We start from the raw sequence: 11,071 nt of genomic DNA, 5'->3' as shown, positions 1-11,071 counted from the left end.
GGTGGACACCTTGGGGAGGGGTCGGGAGGGCCACTGGAAGCCTCCACATTTTCAGCCTCTGACTAGGTGGTGGGAGAGCATCGGTGCCAAGCAAGCAGCAAGGGAAAGGCCCCGAGGCGGCAAGCCTGGGGCTTTGAGAGTGGGCAGGATCTGGCCACTGTGTCCTGAGGAGTATCCAGAACGGGCCACAATCCTGCTGTGCAGTCTCCGGGGCCTCACATGGGAGCAGGCATCCACCTGATGGAGGAGGACAGTCTTGGGTCCTCCTGGCACCTCTGCACAGGCCAGAGGACCGCTGCAGGTGCAGGGGGGGCTGCTCAATGTGCGCAGAGTGGAACTCAGCCGGACTCTGAGAAGGGCCGGGATGGCCGGGAAGCCTCCTAGTCTCCGGCCAAGCCCCACCAGGCCTTGAGCAGTTGCAGGTAAGGCCTCACCTTCCTGTGCACCCAGCCCCTCCCTCTGCCGTGGCTCCAAAGTTGAAGTGACACTTTATGCCAAGTGACAAGTCTGCCATTCGGCCAGCTGCCCCAGGGTGGGTGGAGTGGCACCTCAGTACACCAGGCGGGCGGTTTCCCAGCTAAAGCACGCGCCCCTGAGGTCACAGATCCAGGGGAGGAGACGCCAAGGACTGAGACGAGGTCCCCTGCCCGAGGTGCCCCACCACGTCTGGCTGGACGTGCACACTTTCCACGGTCATCTAGACGCAGTGCTGGCCACACCTGGGGCCTCTTCCTTGGGTTGGAGGGGCAGGAGGCCGGTGGCGGGGATCAGAGATGGGCTGCCGCTGGAGGCTCTGAGCCCCCCCCTCAGGGCCGACAGGAGCACGGACAGAGGCAGTGTTTCCGGAAGGCTCTGCCCTGCGAGGCCCGGCCTTAGGAGAAGAAGATGCTCACCCCCCCCCACCCCCCGGGAGTCAGGAAGGACTGAACCCCACCTTCTAGCAGGTAAGGTCCCTGCGGAAGTTTGTGATCAGAGGTGGGTTCTCTGTACCCACCCACGGTCTGCATCCTCAGCCCTCGGCCAGGTGAGGGTGGGGGCGGGGCGAGTGGCGGGGCCCGTGTTGGCAAGTCTGTGGCTGTTTTGAGGTCTCCCCAGCCTCGTGGCTGAGAATGTCAGTTGGCCCCAAATGGGGCTTCCAAGGGGGTTTTCCCACCTCCCCACCCCAACTCCACAGACACCAGCAGCTGGTGATTTTCAGGGTCAGAGGAAAAGCCCCTAAATGTTCTGCAACGGCTTCTCACCTCCACCTGCCCCTGCCGCCAACGCTTCTTCCCCGGTATCCCCGCCTGGGCTGCGGGGGACGCGGGCAGGAAAGGCGGGGTTCCTCTGTCTGACCCTGGTGTGCCCAGAGCCAGCTTTGGGCAGGAGGAGCAGTAGGACTTTCTAGAAATCCAGGCCCCAGTGGCTTAGATCCTCACAGCTCCCGGGTGCAGCCCTGGCCCTGTTACCACTGTTGACCGGTGAGGAGAGTCCTTGCTCCCCAATGTTGAAGAATAACACCAAAGACGCACGCCGGGGCAAGGCCAGAGCAGAGATTAGAAGTTTATTGAAGGACAGCAGAAAAGACTTCTCCCGGAGGAAGAAGGGGGCCCAAGAGGTGGAATCCGTGGAAGTGCGGTTGTTTCCCCTTTTTATAGTTTTGGTGATGGAATGTAGGTGGGAAGGCCCAGGGGTGGGACACCGGTGGGCCAAAGAAGTAGTCGGAGCAGGAAGGACTTCATTATCACTTCTTTGTGATGGGCTGTCTCCAAATCTGCTGGGGGCTGTTCATTAACACTTCTTTGAGGTGGACTTTGGCCTAGGGCCTCTTCAGGACTTCATTAACATTCCATGAGTTGTCCTGTGTTTTCCCTGAGTCATTCCCAGCATGGCCTCCATTTTAGATTTCACTCGGTATTAGGCCCGATTTACCTAACTACACTAACCACCTAACTGTAAATCTGGCTTCAGCCCCACCTGGCGGCTGGGGGAAGCCTCAGCCCCTCCCTGACCCTGAGGCAGAACCCACTCCAGGCAGCCCCAGGCCGTGAGTCCACCCTCCAGGGGGGGAAGCCTCAGGTTGGAGCACTGGGTCTTCACGTGGCCACCCACACCTGGGAGCTCCGGAAACGCCGGCCGCAGAGCCTGACTTCAGGGTCTCTGTGGACCTGGGTGGAGGCACATTTAGAAGCTACCAGAATTGCCACAGGGTTTGGGAAACACGTTTAGAAGGGCCTGAGGCTGGCCTGTCGTCCTCCCTCCATCCCCCTCAGGCCAGTTGAAGGTCAGCTAAAGGAATGGCCATGGTGGAGGTGAGGCAGAAAGCCCCCAGGTCCAGTCCAGGGATCAGAGATGAAGCATCTCCTGACTCCACCCACCGGTGGCCAGCAGCGGACAGGGGGTAGCTGGGGCCCACCTGCCTCTGCGCCCCAAGGCACAGGGAGCAACAGGCTGTGGCCTTAGCCCCTGGATGCTCAGCTGTGCCTCTGGGCAGTGGGAGGGCAGGAGGGGGAGAGGGCTTGCAGGAGAGGGAGTGACCTGTCCTGGGCCAGGAAAGACCCTCAGATGGTAAACCTTTCCTGGGAAATGCTCCAAGTGTCTGGTGCTCAAAGTGTCTGGTGGTCCCCACCCCACCCCCACCCTAACCTATACCCCCCACCCCCACCCCCACCCTAACCTACACCCCCACCCCACCCCCACCCCTAACCTACACCCCCACCCCACCCCCACCCCCACCCTAACCTACACCCCCACCCCCACCCCTAACCTACACCCCCCACCCCACCCCACCCCTAACCTACACCCCCACCCCACCCCCACCCCCACCCTAACCTACACCCCCACCCCACCCCCACCCCCACCCCTAACCTACACCCCCCACCCCACCCCCACCCCCACCCTAACCTACACCCCCACCCCACCCCCACCCCCACCTCTAACCTACACCCCCCCACCCCCACCCCCAACCTACACCCCCCCACCCCCACCCCACCCCTCACCCCACCCTCAACCGCACCCCCCTCCCCGCCCCCTCCCGCTCCAGGCGCCGTGCGCATGCTCCGGGCTCTCAGCCTTCGCGGAGCGAGGCTGCAGCGGGTCCCTGGGAACAGGCAGATTCCGGGGCGCCATCCGTGGGGACAGGGCCAGGCCTGGGAATGCGTTTCCTAAGGCGGATCCTCTGAGCCCCAGAACGCGGCTGCCAGGCTCTGACGTCCGTCCATTCCCTCCTCGTTTCTGCAACGTGCCCAGCGCTTCCTGACCCACCCCCACTATCTTCCCAGGATCCCTGTCCTGGGTCCCCGACCAGTCCCCTCCCCTGGCAGCCGCCCTGGCCCCTGCGCTACGGGGCTGGGGCTCATTCCCCTCCCGCAGGACCCTCCCCGCCGAGCCCCGGAAGGAGCCCCTCCCCAGCCGGCCACTGCCTCCCGCGTCCAGCTCCAGGGCCAGCTCCCCCGTCCAGCTCTCCGGCCGGCCCCCGGGCCTCCCAGCCCCTGCGCGTTCCCGAGGCTCAGAGCCGGGGGCACCGAGACCTTCGGTGGCAACGGGCGGACCTGGATCCTGGGCTGTGGGCTCCCGGGAGGATGAAGCAGGTAGGACCGCAGAGATGACCGCAGACAGGGAGATGGCGAGCGGGAGGCGGCGGGAGCGCGGGAGGAGCCGGGAGGAGCCGGGAGGCACCAACCCCAGCGCCCAAGGCTGCGCTGGGCCCGTGAGCAGGAGGCAGCAGGAGGCCTCAGGTCTCCAAGGAATCGCTGGGGAACCAAAGAGGCGCGCAGAGACCAGCCCAGGAGTGCCAAACCGTGGTGGTTAGTGGGGCCTGCCCTCCATCTGCCCCTGATGTCCCCAGGCCCTGGTAGATGATACCGAGGACGTGTCCCTGGACTTTGGCAATGAAGAGGAGTTGGCCTTTAGGAAAGCCAAGATCAGGTATGTTGGGACTGGGCCCTGGGCAAGCAGGCGCCAAAGCCGCAGATTCATCCATCCGCCCGACCAGGCATCTACCACCATCCCTCCATCCATTCCAAATGTGCCTGAACCCACTGTGTGCCAGGGACATGCCATGGACACACGAGACCATCCCTGACCCCCGGAGCCTGCAGTCTGGGACAGGTGTGATGCTGACATGGAACGGTCAGTCTGAACAAAGAGATTAAGGAGGTAATCATAGGATGTGAGAGGTCAGGAGGAGATCCACAGGGAAAGTTCTGAGGAGGTGGCCTTTGAGCTGAGACCTGGATGAAGGGAGCAGTCAGCGTTGGGGACTCTGGAGCAAGAGAAGGGAGGAGAGGGCAAAGGCCCGAGGCTGTGGCAGGTCAGGGAAACAGCACTGTGGCCACCGGGCAGTGGAGGGGGCAGTGGAGGGAAGCCGTGGCAGGAGGCTGTACCAGCGGGAGGGCTTGACTTTTCTTCCAATCCCTGCTCAGCTCTGGCCAGACTTGTCCTGGGTCAGGTCACACGCCTGCCTGTCCCAGGCAGTAGGACCAGGGAAATGACCCATGAACATGGCCGCTCACAGCCAAGCACCTGCTGCATGTAGAAATATTCACAGCCTAGAGGCAGGGGCCCTGGTATCCAAATGCCATTCTTCATCATCGTCTTTATTATCATTTAATTTTGGGAGCACTGGGCGTTGAACCCAGGGCCCTACGCATGCCAGGCGGGTGCTCTGCCACTGAGCTACACCTCTATGCCCAATACCATTCCTTTCAAAACCTTTTTTTTTTTTTTTTTTTACATTCAGTTCTCCGATTTAGATCCAATAACCCCGGAATAGAACAGACTCCGTCAGTTTCCTACAGTGACTAACACATTCTCCCAAACACGTTGGCTTAAACTTCAGAAGTTGATCCTCTTGTAGCTCTCGAGGCCAGAAGTCCACGCGCAGGTTTTCTGGGCTGAAACCAACGTGTCGGCAGGGTCCGTCCGACCGCTTCGGAGGCCCTGGGGGTGGGGGACCCACTCCTTGCCTTTTTCAGCTCTTGGTGGCTGTGGGCATTTGTGGGGCCACCTTTACCTGACCTAGTCCTCTGTGTGTGCCTACCGTCTCTCCTTACCTCTCTCCAAAAGGAGATTACTGGTGGCGTTGAAGCCCACCAGGACAATCTAGGATCCTCTCAGGATCCCTAAATAAGTCGACCCACAGTCCCTTTGGCCATTAGGCTGCGTTCCAGAGATTAGGACCTCCTTATTGCGGGGGGGGGGGGGGGGGTGTTACTCATCTGACTGACGACCAGTGATCTGGAGAATGGCCCAGTCAGAGAGCTAGAATTCTGGTAAAGAACCTTACGGGGTAGCTAACCTCACGTGTTGAGTTTTCGGTGAGAATCTCCCGTGGGCCTGACTGGTGGTGGCTGGAGTCCAGGGTCCTGCCTTACAGAGCCGTGAGCTCAGGGCAGGGTTGCCTGACCTCAACATACCTGTCATTTGGGGCCAGATCCTTCTCTGTCGTGGGAACGTCCCGGGCATTGCAGGACGTTTTAGCGTCCCTGGGCTGGGTACCATCCCTGGCCTCTACTCACCAGATCCAGGAGCATCCAGTAAATTCTGCAGACCCCCAAGTGTCCTCTGGGAGGTCACGGTGTGTGTGGGGGGTCAGCACCCAGGCTGCTGCAGCTCCGAGCTTTAACCGCGGGATGAGCAGAAGCTTGGGCCGTTCTCCTGACGGAGGGGGCGGTGACACTGAGCTGGGACCTGAGGCTTGGGGCCCTGAAGTGGTCAGGGAAGGTGGCTGTCCGTGCAGAGGCCTGGAGGCGAGGCTGGAGTTCGGGGTGGAAAGGGTGGTTCCCTGTGGTCAAGACCAGAGACGCTGGCTAGTGGCCGGGTCCAGACCCCTGAGGGCTGACAAGACCAGTTCCAGGACGTCTCTGTTCACTAGGACGTCTGGCGGGATGGACGTGTGCTCTATTTGCACTCTCTGGCATGGGGCCACTCCATGCCTGGGGCATTGAGCATGAACACGGGCCTCATGTGACCAAGGGGCAGAACGCTTGATTTTATTTCCCTCTAGTTAACTGAAATGTGAATGTACAGGAGGCTGCCTGTCGGACGCTGTGGTTCTCCAGCTCCGCCATCAAGGCGCTGTGGGCAGGGCAGGGATGTGGGCAGGCCCGCAGGATGGAGGACAGGCTGGGAGCTGGGGCCAGGGCTCCGGTAGGGGTGGTGGACAGAAGAGCCCCGGAGGGAGAATCAGCCTGCCCTGGTCAGGGTGACACTGGGGCTTGTGTTCCGGTGACCCAGAGGGGACAAGGTGTGGACCCAGAGTGGTCCTTTATTTAGGTTGTGGTGGAACACTCTAGTGGCCAGGCTCAATGGGCAGCTGGCGGAGGGGACAGGAGCCGGAGGCGTCCTCAATCAGAGATCTGGGAGGCAGCAGCCCACAATCCGTGTGTCTGGGCGCCTCCAACCCAGAGTCCTCTGTGTCCCAGCGCATCCCCGGGGTGGCCCTGGACTGACAGCCAGACTCCCAGGGGACATACGTTTAAAAAGAGCTCCGCAGTCGGTTCTTAGATGAGGAGACCCTGAAAACAAGCAGCCAGAGAGTAGCAAACCATTGAAACCCTTTGAAAACCATTATCTGGGTTTTACATGTGTGTCATTTTAGAAAAAGGATCCAACTTTAATTGGAATAGCAAACCCCCCTAGTCCAGAGTGAGAACCGCCGTTGCAAATCCCTGTTGAACTTGTGATTCCTGTTGACTCTGGAGGCAGGTGGTGGAAGGAAGTTCACAGCCGAGCCCAGGAGTCTAGTCCACGCCTTCCGTCGCCAGCTGCGGGCTTGGTGATTCGGGACAGGTCCCATGGCCTTGCCTCGACCTGTCTGTGCCTCACCACGTGCTTGCTGTGGAGTTGATCTGGTGAGCGTGAGCAGGTGCCGGGCTGTGCGGGGCCCTGGGTCTGCGGAGGACGTGACTCTGCAGCACAGCTGGGCAGGCAGAGGACACACCAGCCATGCTCCGAGTGTCTCCCTCAGAGGGAATGTTATTTCTTTTGTTTTGTTTTTACTTTTTATCATGATTTTGAAAAGGACACATTTGCCGTCTCGAGTCCTTGGCGGTGTGCAGTTGGTGGTGTTGGGTAGCGTTGCAATGTTGTCGTCTTGTAAAACTGAACTCTGCGCCTATTAAACGACTCTCCCTGTCCCTCCCCACCCTGGCCACCATCCCGGCTGCCTCTGTGACTCTGGGAGTTTCCTTCCTCTGAGGGCTAAGGTCCCTTTGTACGCGTGCGGGGCGCTCTGCTAGTGGCTCAGAGACGCAGCAGTGAGACTGCCGTTGTCTCAGCAGTGAACAGCCCCCCGGGCCCCCACATCCTGCTCACACCCATCTCCTGGGTTTGGGTGGTTGCCGTCCTGGTGGGTGTGTGGTGACTCGCTGTGGTTCAGATGGCATTTCCCCGTGGCTGGGGACGTGCAGCTGGTGGCCCTCTGTGTATCTGGTGTGCTGTGTGACCGCCCCGACTGAGGTGTTCCATTCCTGCTCTTGATACAGTCCAGTCATCAGCGCTCATCCGATCAGTGGTGCAGCCACTGCCCACGTTCCAGAGGCCACTCTGGGGGGCAGCCTTCGATGGCGTGAGGTGGAGGTGGGCTGTGGCCTTTACCTCCTCTCTCTCGCTGTCTGTTTAGGTGACATGTCCTTGTGTGTGTCTGCCTGAAACACGTCCTCACATCGCAGATCCAGTCCCGTTAGTCTGCAGATCTGTGTGCTGTTTGTCACCCTCATGGGGCTCTGGGATTTCCTCCATCACTCCAGATGGAAATCCTTTACCCACTGAGCAGAGACTTCCCGTCTCCCCTCCCTACGCCCTGGAAGCCACCACGGCGCTTTCTGTCCCGTGAAGTTGCCTGTTTGGGATATTTTGTACAAATGAACTCTGTACTAGTTAGGGTTTTCCAGAGAAAGAGAACCAACCAGAAAATTCTGTTTACTCCAATCGTACATCATGAATAGAATAATATGTGAACATGACGTTAGTACAATCAGCCTAGGACACAGCAGCGATAGGTCGTTTACCATCATAATCATATGTCAGTCATCACCAGTCTGTCATGTATCACGTGTCATGATGCACCCTTGGTCATCACGAACTCACCGCCCAGTAGTCATGTAGATTATTACACTAGCGTGTGCTACCTGTGATGTATGTTCATACACATAAAGAGACTGGTCCTCAGAGGTTTGCTTATGAGCTTATGGGGCTGAGGAGGCCACGGTCCCTCACAAGCCGGAGGCCGGGGAAGCCTGAGGGCCTGAGAGCCGGAGTCCCAGCCTGAGCCCCAAGGCGTGTCCCAGGACCCCTGCTCGGGCACAGGATGTGGTTCTCTCCGTCTGTAACTCAGATTCCAGTCTCTTCTGGAAACATCCTCAGGGTTCCCGCTCCTGGGTCGCCCCTCGCCCAGTGACATTGACAGACGGACTTGCAGGACCTGTGTCCTTGGGTTGGCCCCCGTCACCTAGCACACTGCGCCCCAGGATCGGGGTGTGGAGCAGCCTCTCGTTCCTTTTCTGGTGAAGTGGCCTCCGGCTGCCTGGCGTCTCCCTGTGGGCGCAGGCCCTGTCTGTCCACTCACACTAGATGAGTTGGGTTGCTTCTGCTTTTGGGGATGAGCTCTGCTCTGGGGACAGGAGACATGGGGCTTCCATCTTTCGCGTCCCCTGGGGAGGACTCCGATTCTCCTGGGCAGATGAGGAGGGAAGAAGTGCCCCTGCTCTCGAGCAGCTTCCCAGCCTTGTCACGGTTGACGCGGGCGGGGGCAGATGCCTCTCCACCATGGGCGCAGAGTGGGCAGCACGTTTACAGCGTCCTTGGCCTCTGCCCACCGGGTTTCAGAAGTACCCATCCCCAGTGATGGGAATCGGCGCATCTCCAGGTGCGGTTAACGTCTCTGACGACAAAATCGACCCCGGTGGGACTGAGCCTCTCTGTGTCTGGATTTGGATGTGGATAAGTTAAGTTTGTCTTTGAGGAAACTCAGTGTTGTTAACACCTCTATGTGTGACACTGAGCCTAGAGAGGCTGGCGGGAGGGCCAGGAAGGAGACGGGGCGGATGACATCTTGGTGGCTGGTCATTCTCAGAAATCAACATAAGTGGCCAGGCGCGGTGGCACACGCCTGTAATCCCAGTGGCTCATGCGGCTGAGGCAGGAGGATCGCGAGTTCAAAGCCAGCCTCAACAATGGTGACCCTGTCTCTAAATAAAATACAAAACAGGGCTGGGGATGGGGCTCAGTGGTCGAGTGCCCCTGAGTTCAGTCCCTGGTACCCACCCACAAAAAAAAAACAAAAAACAAAAAAACAACACAAGCACCTCTCCAGTGAGCACACGCGGCCCAGCGCTCTCCAGTGAGCACACGCGGCCCAGCCTCTCCAGTGAGCACACGCGGCCCAGCGCTCTCCAGTGAGCACACGCGGCCCAGCCTCTCCAGTGAGCACACGGGGCCCAGCGCTCTCCAGTGAGCACACGGGGCCCAGCGCTCTCCAGTGAGCACACGCGGCCCAGCCTCTCCAGTGAGCACACGGGGCCCAGCGCTCTCCAGTGAGCACAAGCGGCCCAGCGCTCTCCAGTGAGCACACGGGGCCCAGCGCTCTCCAGTGAGCACACGGGGCCCAGCCTCTCCAGTGAGCACACGGGGCCCAGCGCTCTCCAGTGAGCACACGGGGCCCAGCGCTCTCCAGTGAGCACACGGGGCCCAGCGCTCTCCAGTGAGCACAAGCGGCCCAGCGCTCTCCAGTGAGCACACGGGGCCCAGCGCTCTCCAGTGAGCACACGGGGCCCAGCGGCTCTCCAGTGAGCACACGGGGCCCAGCGCCTCTCCAGTGAGCACACGGGGCCCAGCGCTCTCCAGTGAGCACACGGGGCCCAGCGCCTCTCCAGTGAGCACACGGGGCCCAGCGCCTCTCCAGTGAGCACACGGGGCCCAGCCTCTCCAGTGAGCACACGGGGCCCAGCGCTCTCCAGTGAGCACACGGGGCCCAGCGCCTCTCCAGTGAGCACACGGGGCCCAGCGCTCTCCAGTGAGCACACGCGGCCCAGCGCTCTCCAGTGAGCACATGGGGCCCAGCGCCTCTCCAGTGAGCACACGCGGCCCAGCGCTCTCCAGTGAGCACACGCGGCCCAGCGCTCTCCAGTGAGCACACGCGGCATGGTGGAGCAGAATGCCAACTCTGGTCCTTTGTTGTGACTCAGGAGCCCTGTCTGCTCAGGACTCTAACGACCCCTGTCCCCTGTGCCTTTGGGGGTGAGTCTTGCTGTCCCTGGCTCTCCAAAGTTATTTTAAAATATAAAAACATGACACATAAGCAGTTCCCACCAGAGCTGTTTGATTTTAAGGAAGGTTCATGATTACCAAGGAAAATAACCCACAGAATCAGGGAACTAGACAGATTTCAGTTCTCTTTGATCCGAGCACAACATCACAAATTCTGAAATTAACTCTTCCATCTACCACAGCCCCACTTCCTCTTATTTCTATTCCCTATTCACATGAATTGAATTGCATAAGCGCTGCTGGCAATCACGGAAGGCCAGTTTCTGCTAAATTGTGACCCACATAATCCAGAAAGCCCTTGGGGACAAGGAGGGGACATTGGCTGATTCCTGGGTGCTCGTTTGGATAGCAGCCCGACTGCGTGGACCTGGACTGGCCGACCCTCTCACCCCTTTATTCCAGGGTTCAGCTGCCAGTTAGGCCTGGGTCACCCTCTCTGGGGACGGTTCCTCGCACTGTAGGACATTTAGCACCATCCTGGCCCTCATCCAGGTGACACCAGGTGCATCTCCCGCGCTGCAGGGCATCCCGGCCACACCTCTTCAGAACTGCTGCTGCCTTCTCTTCTCATTCATTTATTTCCATTAAATCAGCAAAAATTCCATGCCCTTTGTGTGCCAGGTACCGACTGTGAAGGGGACACAGAGGGGATATTTCAACCTGTTCCTCTGGATCTGGAGCGTCCTTTTACTCTAGAAAGCAGGAATACTTTTAAAATGCCACAGGCTGATCTAGGAAGCCAGTTTAGGGGACTCCCACAGGACAGGTTGTGGCAGGGACTGAGTGTGCACCGATGACTTCACTCCGCTTTCCACCAACAATG

At 59.7% G+C, this 11,071-nt stretch overlaps 1 protein-coding gene across 1 annotated transcript in view; it reads left to right on the top strand.

The window, feature by feature from the left end:
- Positions 1-3,034: 3,034 nt before the first annotated feature.
- Positions 3,035-11,071, top strand: part of Tvp23a (trans-golgi network vesicle protein 23 homolog A) — a 21,303-nt gene continuing 13,266 nt past the window's right edge. The window contains exons 1-2 of the mRNA XM_078024638.1: positions 3,035-3,569; positions 3,827-3,906. Coding sequence (XP_077880764.1) covers positions 3,561-3,569; positions 3,827-3,906 — 89 coding nt within the window. The 5' untranslated portion in view covers positions 3,035-3,560. The remainder of the gene's footprint in view (positions 3,570-3,826; positions 3,907-11,071) is intronic.

This window comes from Ictidomys tridecemlineatus, chromosome 10, assembly GCF_052094955.1.
Source record: "Ictidomys tridecemlineatus isolate mIctTri1 chromosome 10, mIctTri1.hap1, whole genome shotgun sequence".
Taxonomy (NCBI): Eukaryota; Metazoa; Chordata; class Mammalia; order Rodentia; family Sciuridae; genus Ictidomys; species Ictidomys tridecemlineatus.
This window is presented reverse-complemented; position numbering and strand designations above follow the sequence as displayed.